Genomic DNA, 12,544 nt, shown 5'->3' on the forward strand with positions numbered 1-12,544 from the left:
TGTCCCTCGAACAGCCCCACTCACATTGGGGCTGCAGGCTCGCCTATCTTCACAAAAGCTCCAAATAGCGCCTTACGTCTCTCTTACCCAAAATCAGCACCCAGTCTCCAAACTGCAAATGTCCAGCCCCTGCTCCCAGGCAAAAGGTGGCAGCCCTAAAACGGGTGTCTGGATGGAAACCTCCCTCAGCAACCCTCGCACAGCCCCACTCACATTGGGGCTGCAGACTCATCTAGACCCCGAAACATTCTGAACAGTGCCTTACCGTCCCTCTCACCCTCAAACAGCATCCAGCCTCCAAACTGAAAATGTCCAGGCCCTGCTCCCAGGTGAAAAGTGCCAGCCCCGAAAGGGCTGCCAGTGGCCCCATTGCTCCCACAGGCATTGTTCCCCCAGCCCCTTACCAGCTCTGTGTCCTCCCAGCTCTGCCCAGGCTGGCTCTCGGCCATCCGGAGCCCCAGCACCAGCTCCGTAGTGCCCAGCAGAATGAGGCTGAAGATGGCCAGGCAGAGCCAGGTACCTTGCATGCTCCCGGTGCCAGATGCGTCCCTGGATGCTCACAGAAATGCCTCGCTTAGCTGTCTTTATAACCCCCCAGCCCACCAAGGGTCACCAGCATTGGCAAACACCCGCTGACATGGACAGGAAGCGGGCACCCAGTGGGTACGTGACCACCCCCAAACCTTTCTGCTGACATCAAGCCAGATGAGGAGGGGGACACATCCCCAGGAGATGCCTCCCCAGGGACACACATGTCCCGGAGCCAGCAGAACGTACATTAGCACTGCATCCAGCCAGAGCGGCCCAAGAGCTGGCAGGTGCAGACCTCCCCGTCCCAGGGCTGAGGCCCCCCCCCCCCCAGCAAGGCAGAGGCCACGCTGCCAATTCCCTGAGTGAACACAGCTGCGGCACAGCTCATCCCGGCTCATCCCACCCACTGGTGCGGTGCTATCTGGGGATGGCACAGACAGGCTGGCACACAGACCTCACAAACAGCTTTATTCCAAAGAAGGGAATGGGGGGACAGAAGAGTGCTGCAGCCCCTCCTCAGCCAAGGCTCTGATGCAGAGCTGACCGGGGTAGAGGAAGGCTGCTGCCCCTGTCCCTGCAGCCAGGACCCCCCCGGGGGGAGCAGCCCCCTCCGCAAGCGAGGGGGGAGCAGGAGCACGGCACTGCCTGGCAGATCCAGCTAGAGGGGAGTAGACACGGGTGAGCAGCAGGGAAGGGATGATGGTTATTCCAGCCCCCCAGCCCTGTGTCCCACAGCCACACCAAGTGCCCCAGCATCCCCATGGGGTCCCCCAGTCCTGCAGCATCCCCGTGGGGTCCCCCAGGTCTGCAGTATCCCTATGGGTTCCCTCCCAGGTCCCCGAGCCCCGCCCCCAGCAGGGTAGTGATGCAAGAGCAGGGCCCTGCTAGGGAGCATGGGGACAGGAGGAGGGTCCCAGCACCAGAGCGTCCCCAAACCTACCTGCCCTCCTAGCTGTGTAGGAGCTTCTTCTGCCTGTGGCCCTGCCTCAGGGGGGGCTTGGCAGCCTCCGCCCGGCCTTCCCGGAGGCCCTGGGGCAGAGAGGAGGGGGGAGTCATGGGGGGGCCTCTCCTTCCCCTACCCATCCCATTTGCCCCTCGCACCCCACCGTACCATGTAGAAGCCAGTGTGGTACCCGCTCATGTACCAGGCTATCAGCATCGCAGTCAAGGCATCCTCCTCCTTCTCTTCCTCCCACAAAGAATGCAGTAGGGCCGAGGGCCACAGTGGGGGCATCACCTGCCAACAGCACCCCCAGGCCCTCAGAGAGAGATGGGGGGCCATGGTGTGCCCTAACACCAGGGGGGTGGCAGGTACTTACTTCAGGGGACCAGGGGGAGCAGGACCCCTGCTCGCCCTTCCTCCTCCTCACACCTGGGGGCAGCTCCCACAACGACAGGGTGCTCAGCTGGTGGGACTCTGCATGGGGACCCTCGCCCCCTGGGGTGTCGCTCCCACCCCAGTGCCCAGGTCGGGGGGGCAGGATATCGGCCAGCACCCGCTCTTCAGTATTACCATAGCCGTCGAACTCCACCAGGCAGGTGCCGGTGGTGGGGTGCAGCGCCCGCAGGCGGGCAGGGTACAGCAGCCCGTCCCCTGCCCAGGCGGTGATGCAGGCGTCGCCCACCCCCCACTGCGGGGACACGGGAGTGGGGTGTGTCACGGGGAGACAGCACGGACCTCAAATCCCACGGGGTTCGGGGACGCCACTTGCTCACCTGGTGGCCTTCCTCCTCCTCGCTGGGGGTCACGCTCGAGGTGGAGGTCTCGGAGCCGCCGTCCGACCCCTCGTCCGGAGCATCCTGGGGGAAGGACGTGCGGGGGGAGCGGAGCGGGGCCACCCCCGGGATCGCCGCCTTCCCCCAGGACGGGCCGCCCGGCGGAGCGGGGAGCCCCGCGTCGGAGCCGGCACCGTCGGGACCCTGCGGGCAGCAAAGGCGGCGTCACAGAGCGGGATAGGGGCACAGGCACCAGCAGAGGCATCCCGTTCCCGCCCTGGACACCGGCTGGACCGGGGCTTAGAGACCTCCTACCGCCGCCGGTCTGGTCCCTCCCCCGAGCCGCGCTAGTCCAGACCGTCCAGACCGTCCGGTCCCGGTCCCGCCGCCCCTAGCCCTGCTACAGCTCCGTGCCAGCTCCCCCGACTGGTGCCCACCCACGGCCCCAGGGCGCTCTCAGCCATGACCCGGTGCGGGCGGCCCCACCCCCGGCACGTGGCCCCACCCCCGGCACGTGGCCCCACCCCCGGCTGCCCGCGCAGCGCCCTCTGGGTAATGTAGTCACCGCCCCGGCGGCGCAGGCGGGATTTGCCACGACTACACTTCCCAGAGGGCAGTGCGGGTGGGACAGCGAGCGGGCGGGCAGAGCGCCGCCGCTGCCTCTTCCGCCCCCTGCTGAGGGGGCAGTGTGCGAGACGGGGAGCGCGGCCAGCGGTGCAACGAGTTGCGGCGGTGCTCGGCGGCGCGGGGATATGGAGGGTCTTAGCGGGGACAGGGACATGTGGGGGGGACGGGGGACAGTGCGGACACGCACACGGTGCCAGCCCCGCCGCGGGCGTCGGGGACACGGGACACACGGACAGTTTAAGGGGAAACTGAGGCACGGCGGGCCCAGCGGGTGGGCGCCCACACACACACCCCACGGCCCCAGGGACACGCAGCGGGACACGGGGACCGAGACGGGGCGACCGAGGGGGGACACAACGTGCAAAGCCCCCGTGTACACGCGTGGGGGGGCGGCATCACCGTGGGTGGGCGGTATGAGCGCGTGAGCAGCACGCCGAGCGTGCAAGGGCGCGGGGCGAGCCCGGGCTGCGGATCCCCGGCAGGTGGCAGCCGCCGACCGCCCCAGCCCCGGAGCCCGGCCCGGCCCCGGCCCGCCGGGTCCCTGTTGCCCGGCTTTGAGTGCACTGACCTTCCCGTTACAAGTCCCGCCGCACGGATCGAGCTTCCCCCCGGTACAGCCCCCGACCAATGGGCAGAGCCCCACTGCCCCCACCGAACCCACGGTGCTGCCCACGGTGCGCGGACAAACTCCCACCGCGATGCACGGACTGACCCCCTGTGCACCGACAGACCCCCGGTGCAGTGCAGACCTCGGTGCATGGTCAGACCCCCCCGGTGCAGGGATACCCCCCCCACACGTGCAGGGACGACCCCTCCGGTGGCAGGACCCCTCCAAGGTGCAGGGACACCCCACCCCCCACACGGTGCCGGGACACACCCCCCCGGTGCCAGACCCCCCCCTCGTGCTGCCCCCGGTCCCCGCACGGCCCCGGGGCGGGGCAGTTTCTGGGCGGGGGTTTCCCCGCGCGCGCCCCCGCCGCACCGGCTCATCCCCACGTGGGACCCGCCGGGGGCGTCCAATCCCCGCGGCGTCTGCCCATCGCTTTGTACCGGGCCAGCCAATAGACGAAGCGGGGGCGCCGCGCGACGCCCCGCCCCTCCGCGGAAGGCTATAAAAGGCGCGCCGGGCGCGACGGAGACTCATAGCGCTCGCTGCAGCAGCGGGTGGAGCTGAGGAGCATCGAGACAGCAGCGCCGCAACTCGGGATTATCGTTCTTGGGATTTGCTTTCCCTCCGCGGAGCCCGCGGCCCCTGGGTATCCGCCCCGGATTACAATTGCACCATGACCCTGGAGGAGCTGGTGCCTTGCGATAGCAGCAAGTAAGTGCGGCAGACCTGGGGCTGGAGGAGGGAGAGTTTGCTGGCGGGGGGGGGGGGTCGTTGCTGTCGCCGCCGTTGTTTACCGGCTGCCTTGTCCTCCTCCCGCAGAATGCAGGCGGTGAGCGAGGCGGTGGAGCGGGTGCTGGTGGCGGCGCAGCGGCAGGACCGGCTCACGGTGGGGGTCTACGAGTCTGCCAAGCTGATGAACGTGTGAGTGTCCCGGGGGGGGTCTGGGGGATGCGCGGCTGACGCAGAGGGTGCGGTGGGTGTCTGTCTTGGGCGGGCAGCACCAGCACAGTTCGCATGGGGGAGCGGGGGAGGTGTATCTAGGATTGGGGTTAGCACAGGGTTGGCCCTTTCCAAAGGGTCTGTGCGGGGGGGGCTGCTTGGAGCAGCCCCAGTGCAGGGGGTTCTGTCCCCCATCCCTTCTTTGTATGCAGAGAGGTGGCCCCAGTGATGCAGGGTGACACTGCTAGGGTGGGGAGCTGCACCATGCAGAGCTGCTCTGGTCCCCCCCCCTAATGCCATGTGCGCCCACAGGGACCCTGACAGTGTGGTGCTGTGTGTGCTGGCCACCGATGAGGAGGATGAAGGTGACATCGCCCTGCAGATCCACTTCACCCTCATCCAGGCTTTCTGCTGCGACAACGACATCCACATCCTGCGCGTCTCGGGCATGCAGCGCCTGGCCACTATCCTGGGCGAGCCCGAGCCAGGCGCCGAGTCCCGTGACCTCCACTGCCTCTTAGTCACGGTGAGTGCAACTGTGATGCACGGTGGCCCCCTGATTCATGCTGGGCACCATGCCAGGGATGGGAGGGGGACAGGGGGACTCAGGGCCCCATGTCGGGGCGATGGTGGCACTAAACTCGTGGTTTTGCTCCCCAGAATCCGCACACAGATGCCTGGAAGAGCCAAGGGTTGGCGGAGGTGGCCAGTTACTGCGCCGAGAGCCGTGACAAGAATCAGTGGGTGCCATATGTCTGTCTGCAGGAGCGCTGAGCTGGCCCAGCCTATGCCTGGCTCCGTACCTGGAGGAAGAGAAAAAAATAAAATGGCAGGAAAAGGCAGGAGAGGAGATATGGCCAGTTAAAAAACACAAACCAAAAAACCCACCGATTTTATTTTTTCTTTTTAACCGGAGAGGAGAAAGGAGCAGCCCGGCCACACCGGTGGGCGTGGGAAGGAGTTGAGCGGTGGCTGTGCTGTGCCGGCAGCCCGGTGGGGATGCTGGCTGGAGCATGCCAGAGCCATGCTGAGGAGCCGTGCTTGCCCACGGGGACTGTGGGACCGTGCCGAGGAGCCCCGGGATGGGCACGGCGGAGCGTGGGGAGGAGATGGACTGCTTTGTTTCTTTTTGGCATTTGTGACTTGACAGAGGCAAGGACTGTGCAGTGATGGATTTTTGCAAAGGAACTGCTTTTTCCAAGGGATAAATTACTGTCTGCAGTGATGGACCTGTGACACCAGTTTTTTGCACTTGAGCTACTTGGAGACCCTGATCTGAATTTATTCCAGAGTCTATTCTTGTACTGATTTAAGGAAAAAAAAATAGTTATTTGCAATAAAATATCTAAAATCATGTGTCTGCCTTCCTCTGCTCTGCTGGAGTTGTTCCCATGGGGAGCAGGATCAGCTGCTCCTGGGGGCAGTTTTGGGCTGGGGAGGGGCCCCCCAGCTGTGTGCCCCACCTCTTCCTGGGGCTCTGCAGATAGATTGGGGGGGTGGTGCAGGGCTGGAGCATTTCTCACCTGTGCATGGCCCCCCAGGCTGCCCGGGGGAGGAAGAACACACACATGCACTCCCACACATGCTTCTCTGAAAAAGTCTGTCCACAAAAAAAAAACCTTGATGGCTGCAGCGGTGGCCCATGCCTGGCCCTGATGTAAAGCAAGGCACAGCCCACCCAGGGTTCCTCCCCCCCCCCCCCCCCCCCCCCCCCGGCCCCAGTGGGTGAGGGCTGACCAGGGGTTTAGGGATCCAGCATATACGCACCCCTCTCTGCAGAAACTGCAGCTTCCCTCTGGCTGCCTGGCCATGGGATCTGGGACCTCCCACCCACCTGTGGGCTGAGCCCTGCTGGGGCCAGGAAACCCACTGCCCCCAGCCTGTCTGCTGCCAGAATCCCCCTGCCCAGGAGCTGGGACTCACCTGGTGCTACAGCTACCCATGGCTGGGGGGGGGGGGGGCTGCTCTGACTGGCCCTTTCCTCCCCAGCTGTGGGGGACACACCCCACCTGTGCAGATAAATCCTGCTCACACTTCCACCCCCACAAACCGTGGGCAGCTGTGAACACACACACCTGCCCCCATAGATGGGTGCCTGGACTTGTGGGTTCTTCTCCCACAAACACCCCACACACACACACCCCCCTCCCCCTCAAGGTGGGTGCCTGGATGTGGGGACATGGAGAGTGGAGTGCTGCAGCCAAAAGGCTCAGGGGAAACTGAGGCAGCAACCTGCAGGTGGGGGGGTGGGAGGGCATGGGGTCCCCCCCTCCATGGGCAGCGGGGACCCTGAGGGCTCCCCAGGGCCCCTCTTTGGGGCAGGAGCCATCCTGCCTGGGCACGGGGATGTGCACACATATGTGCATGCATGTGCCTGCTGGGGCCCAGTGCAGTGCAGGAGCTGCCAGCCCTGCTCTGAGCATCCGGCATCAGTGTGTCGGAGCACGCCCCAACCTGAGTTCACCCATGCTCATCCCCGCCCTAGTCCCACATGCATGCACACACAGACAAGCATGCACACGTGACATCCCCAGGGAACCATGCTGTGTGCACCGGTGTCATGCCAGGGTGACAGTCCCTGTCCTGGCCCAGCCACGTGGCCAGGGACACCCCGTCCTGCTGGGACACAGGGACTGGCCAAGGGCTGGGATCTCTGCCAGCCCCAGGCTGCTGGGACAGAGCTGGAGGACAATCCCGCCTGGCTGGGACACCGTGTCCATCCTGCCTGGGGACGAGGTGACTGTCCCATCTGCTGGGGACATGGTGGCTGTCCCAGGGTAATTCATGTCTTGGGGCCGTGCCCTGTGTCCTCCCTTTGACTGCAGGAGGAAACTGAGGCACGGAGGGACAGGGGCATGAGTGTGACAGCCCCAGCTGAGGCCACTGAGGCACCCGTGACTGGTCCCAGCCCCCAGCCCCCCCCCAACCTGCAGTGTCACAGGCTGGAGCCATCCCCGGGCCTGTGGGAGCATGTGCCCCCGTGATGTAGCCTGGAGGTCCCAGGGGACCAGGCAGGGCCTTGGTGGGGCAATACCCCCCCCCCCCCCCCCCCGTGCATGGGGTTGGGCTGGGTGCCCCAAAACATGGCCATCCCGTGTGTCGTTTTCCCCCCCCCCCCCCCCCCGCCCCCCCCCCCCCCCCGGCCAGGGGAGACACATGGCAAAGGACCACCCAACCTGGTCCACCAGGTCTGCCCAGCCATGCCTGCAATGAGCTGGCAGGTCTCAGCTTGGAGCCAGGGGCTTCTTTAGTGGAAGCAGGATGGGGCCCTGGTCCCCAGTGGGGGGGGACAGAAGCCAGCCCCATGGGGAGGGTGAGTTCTGCCTGCAGCCATCAGCTCCCCCAGGCTGCACTCACTAAAGTGGGGGAATGTGGGGGGATACAGAGGGACAGCAGTGCCCTGGGAAGCTGTGGGGTGAGTCACAGCCCTGAGCCTTCTTCACCTGACCACGATCCTGGCAGCTCAATCCTCCCGTGCCTCAGTTTCCTCATCTACAGAAAGGCCGAGTCATTCCTCCCACAACTCAATTTGGGAAAGGGAGAGCCTGAGCCCTGAGTCTGGCTCCAGAGGGTGGAGATTTGGTGGGAATGGGGACCCCACCTTTGAGCATCCCTGGTGGGGAACAGCATGAGTTGCTCCAGGTGAGCCTGGGGGCAGCGGCAAGGGATGCAGCTGCAGCTCATCCTGTGCTCCGGGCTGCTGGCAAGGGGCATGGCACGGCACAGTACAGCATGGCACAGCACAAGCAGCGCCAGCTCAGGGGCACCCATCGGGGTTGGTCCCTGGGAGCACCCAGGGAAAAGCAGGAGAGAAAGGGCTGGAGGGCAGGCTGAGCCTGCCTGAAACTTGTTTCACTGGTGAGGCCGCGGGTCACAAGGCCCTGGTGACCCTGACCTGGCATTAGTGCTGCCATTCCTGTCCCCGGTGTCACCGGGGAGGACACACCATGCCTGCACCGTGCAGCCACCTGTGTGATGAGTACATCAGGCCAGGCTGAGTCACAGCCCTGGGGGGGGGGGGGGGGTTGGGATGGGTGGCAGCCCCTGGGTTCCCCCTGCATTCCCCTTGGCAGCCCCCAGCAGTGCACAGCCAGCCCCATGGCACCCTGCAACCCCCCCCACCCCGGTAGGGCAGGACACCCACAGTGCAACCCCAACCACAGCCCACCCCAGAGCACACATGGAACCGCCCACACATGTGCTGGATCATGCACACGCACGCACACAGATGCCCCCCCCCCCCCCCAATTGTCCCTACCCCCTCCATGGACACAGACACCCCCTGGGCCCCCCCCAGATGGCAGCGTGTTGCACCCCAGGGGCCTGATCCTGCAGTGGGTCACAGGCAGGAGAGGACCACACACACACACTACTCAGGAACCCCCCAGACACACACCTCCCCCCCTCTCCCCCCCTCACACCCCCCATGGGCCCCAGCCACCTCCCAGACAGCGAGAGGGCAATGGGACCCCTCCCTGTGTACCCACAGCTCCCCCCTTGCAGCCCCCAGCCAGGGCTCCCCAGCCCCCCCCCCCCCAGTCTCGGTGGTGTCCCCGGGCCAGCCTGACTCACCACGGTCCTGGCAGAGCACGGGGGCGGTGGGGATCCCGGCTGGATGCTGAGCCACACTTTCCACCCGGCCAGAGCCAGCCCAGACACCGAGTGCAGCTGTGGGGTCTTGGGGTGGGGGGGGAGGGGCTGATTCAGCGCTGGTGGGGTCACATATGGCTGGACCCCCACCCCTGGCCACCTGCCAGCACCGCAGCACCGTGGTGAGGGGTGCCAGGGAGAGAGGTCCCAGGGCTGGGAACGGGGGTCCTGGGCCAGTTCAGCTTCTCCGGTGAAAGCTTCCCCCCCCGCCCCCGCCACTGTGACCCCCAGCATCCTGGCTACCGCAGACACCAAGGCCACTGGCATCCTCACCGTCGCCCCCCCCCCCCCCCCCCCCCCGGCATCACCATGGCGGTGGGGCCCTGGAGCAGGGCTGGTGGCCACACACCTTTCCTTGGCACAAGGTTCCAGTGTGCCGGCAGCGTGGGGAGCCAGCCAGGGCCAGCCTGACGCTGTGAGCATTAGTGCTGGGCAATAATTAGACCCTTGAGCGGGGAGGGTTGCAGCGGGGCCTCATCCAGCCCGGGTGTGCAGGATGGGTCCTGGGCATCCACCCTGTGTGAGACAGCTACCCCCCCCCCCCCCAAGAACCTTAGACACATGCAAGCAAAAACCACAAGCATGTGCACACACACCTGGACGCACACGGCACCCACACGCATGTGCCCTCAAGCGTGTGAGTGTCGCGGCTGCTCGGGGATGCACCTGAAGCCAACTGGTGCTTTTCCATCCTGGCACGTGCCCCCCGGTTTCCATGGGAAAGGGGTGACCCCTGGCCCTGGAAGGGCTGGGGTTGATGCCAAGGTCAGGGCTGGATCCATATGTGTGTGTCCCCATCCCTGATTTGGGGACAGTGGTCCCCCGGAAGAGGAGGGGAAGCCACTGTGTGCATGTTTGTGGGTGCAGGGGCATGTGCAAGGTCCTGGTGATCTGAGGGGGCGTGGATGCAACCCCTGGGGGCCCAAATGCATCTGCGCCCCCACCCCCCCCCCCACCCCCACCCCTGGATCACCGGGTTCCTGCACATCCATGTGTGGAGGGGAGGGCTATGCATGTATATGCATGTATGAACACGTGCATGCAACAGGGGGCTCAGCGGTGGGGTTTTTTGGATGGGGGCACACCAAACCCCTTCCCAGCTGTGGGGCGGCTGTGGCCAGACAGGTCCAGGCCGGATCCTGCTCCGTCTGAGCCCAGTGCATGGGGAGACCGCAGCTGCTGATTTATGAGTCTGGTCTGGGTAGCTGCTGGCAGCAGACAGCGGGGCTGGCCCCATCCCTGCGCTCTGGAAACAGGCTCTGGAGAGGGGCTCTGCTGTAAACTGGCGAAACTGAGGCACGGAACCAGGGTGGTCCCTGGTGATTGATCGGTTGTGGGGTCCCCACTCCCCTCCACAAGGGCTCGTGTCATGGCACACGGTGGCCGGATGCTAGAGCAGGAAGCCACCCCGTGGCGTCACGGTTGCGGTCCCAGTGCGTCGTGGGTGTCCCGGTGTCCCTGCGTCACACTGGGGAAAGGAACGGCCCGGGATCCCCCCACTGTAGCGGGGGCAGGTGGTGGAGGCTGGGGGACACGCAGGGATTCCCTGTGGTGGAGTGTGGGTGGCCCCGAGCCCCCCCCCCCCCCCCCCCCCCCCCCCCCCCCCCCCCCATCCCTGTGGTCAGAGTGGGGCTCTCCCTCACCTGGGTCCTCAGGGATGGTGGGACGTGCCTGGGGCTGCATGGTGCCGGTGCACCCTGGTGCCACCCGCACGCTTCTGCTGGTGCCAAACTCCTGTAGGGCTGATGGGATCCGCGTCCATCCACGGGCCACCCCAGCCATGTCCCTGCAGCCCCAGGCCACGGTGCCAGCAGCTTCCCCGACCCCGACGCCAAGGGCAGATAATTATAGCTGCAGAGAAGCTAAAAATAGCCCTGTGAAGGAGGATGGGTTATTTTTAGCTGCGCTCCCAGCTCTATGCCACCAGGCATCCATCCCCAGTCTGTGCTGCAGCCGGCATGGGTCCGGCAGCCTTTCATGTGCTGCCAGGCTCCAGCGCCAGGTAGGTTTGCTTTGAAGCAGGATTCCAGGAAGGTGAGAGCAGCTCCCAACCTCCCCAACACGCATTTTAAGTGAATTTGGGTGAGTTTGAACATCTGTGAAACGATGGGTGCAGGACTCACGCACACACCCCCACCCACCCATCAGTGCAGGTCTGCTCGTCCCCACCCAGCTGTGGGACACCGACATGGGACCTTTGGCTGCGGGGGAAACCAGGCTGGCGCCAACCCCACTGGAGACAGAGCAGCGGCTCCAGTGAAGCCACATCTGCCCATGTCTGTCCATGTCTGCCTACATCTCCCTGAGCTGCTGCTGGGCAGAGGCACATGGGGAAAGCATCTCCCCGCTGTGGCTCCCCGGGCTCTGCTGGGCAGATGTGCCTTTGCCTCCCTGCGCCACCCTGCACGCCGATGAGCTCAGGGCCAGTCCCCCAGAACCCCGCTGTGCATCCAGCGTCCCCTGTGCAGGGAGATGGGGCTTCAGCCCAAGGACCATGGCTCGGCCCTTCAGCACCAGCCAGCAGAGCCAGGCAGGCACTTCGCAGCCAGGGCTGCCTGCTGCCTGTCCAGCTGCCTGTCCCACTGCCACCCGCCCTCCCCAGCTGTGTTTTGGGTCAGACACTGAAAAATCCCAGCTATTCCAGGCACGCGGAGGAAGCGTGGCTGCAGACTGCCCATACACAGCAGCACATGCATTCCTGCCGAGTCGGGAGAGCAGGAGCTGCTCCAAACCTCTCCCCAAAGCCGCCGGCGCGGAGGCCGCTGCCTTCCAGGAAAGCAGCCATGTGCTGCCAGGGCTGGTGGTGCTCCATGTCCCCGGCCAGATCCGGCACCGGACCCCGGTGCTGCTTGGGTGGGAGCTGCCAGGAAGCCGAGCAGGGAGACGGGCCTGCTGCCAGGGCAGGCGAGGTCCCTTCCTTTTCTCCGGAAAGGGAAGAAAACACTGCTCTTGGTTTTGCTTTGCCGCAGTTCCATGGGACGAGAGGTCCTGGTGCTTCCCAGGAAGCAGGCGATGCCAAACAGCTGGCTCCAGTGCTGCTGGGAAAGGGCAGGAGCCACCAGTGATGGGCAGTGTCAGGGTATTGTAAGCAGCCCCCCCAAGGGTGGGCGAAGGGGATCCCAAAGGGGCTGTGATCCCCAGGGGGGTTGCGGAGGGAGAGGGAGAGGGATCCCTCACCCTGTCCCACCCGCTCAAGATGCCCAAGGGCAGGGGCAGGCGGCCAAAATGCCCCGACGAAGGGGGCGAGAAGGTCTTCACCGAACCCAGGTCCAGAGGAAGCAGCAGGAAGGGTCGGACGTCGTTACCCAGTTCCAACGACCTCCCCTCCCGCAGCCCAGCCCTTCCTGGAGGGGTGAGTGGCCGGGGGCTGCCAGGGGCCCCAGCTGAGCACCGGGGAAACGGGTGTCATCACCCCCACCCCCCACCCCCACCCCGCAGAAGACGCAGGACAGGCTGGGCAGGACATCTGGC

The 12,544-nt window shown here is 65.5% G+C and overlaps 2 protein-coding genes across 2 annotated transcripts; one reads left to right on the forward strand and one right to left on the reverse strand.

Moving 5' to 3' along the window:
• Nucleotides 1-991: 991 nt before the first annotated feature.
• Nucleotides 992-2,733, reverse strand: LOC129197270 (survival motor neuron protein 1-like). The gene is made up of 6 exons (XM_054805540.1): nucleotides 2,685-2,733; nucleotides 2,248-2,451; nucleotides 1,851-2,162; nucleotides 1,643-1,768; nucleotides 1,472-1,560; nucleotides 992-1,189 (listed from the first exon to the last, which is right to left on the reverse strand). The coding sequence occupies exons 1-5, from the start codon at nucleotides 2,709-2,711 to the stop codon at nucleotides 1,480-1,482; spliced, it is 750 nt and encodes a 249-aa protein (XP_054661515.1). The 5' UTR covers nucleotides 2,712-2,733; the 3' UTR covers nucleotides 992-1,189; nucleotides 1,472-1,479.
• A 1,289-nt stretch (nucleotides 2,734-4,022) lies between these two features.
• On the forward strand, nucleotides 4,023-5,777 carry GADD45B (growth arrest and DNA damage inducible beta). The gene is made up of 4 exons (XM_054805885.1): nucleotides 4,023-4,195; nucleotides 4,304-4,405; nucleotides 4,736-4,949; nucleotides 5,084-5,777. Exons 1-4 carry the CDS (start codon nucleotides 4,158-4,160, stop codon nucleotides 5,195-5,197), a joined length of 468 nt encoding a protein of 155 aa, XP_054661860.1. The 5' UTR covers nucleotides 4,023-4,157; the 3' UTR covers nucleotides 5,198-5,777.
• Nucleotides 5,778-12,544: the final 6,767 nt, after the last annotated feature.

Source organism: Grus americana, chromosome 28 (genome assembly GCF_028858705.1).
Source record: "Grus americana isolate bGruAme1 chromosome 28, bGruAme1.mat, whole genome shotgun sequence".
Classification (NCBI taxonomy): Eukaryota; Metazoa; Chordata; class Aves; order Gruiformes; family Gruidae; genus Grus; species Grus americana.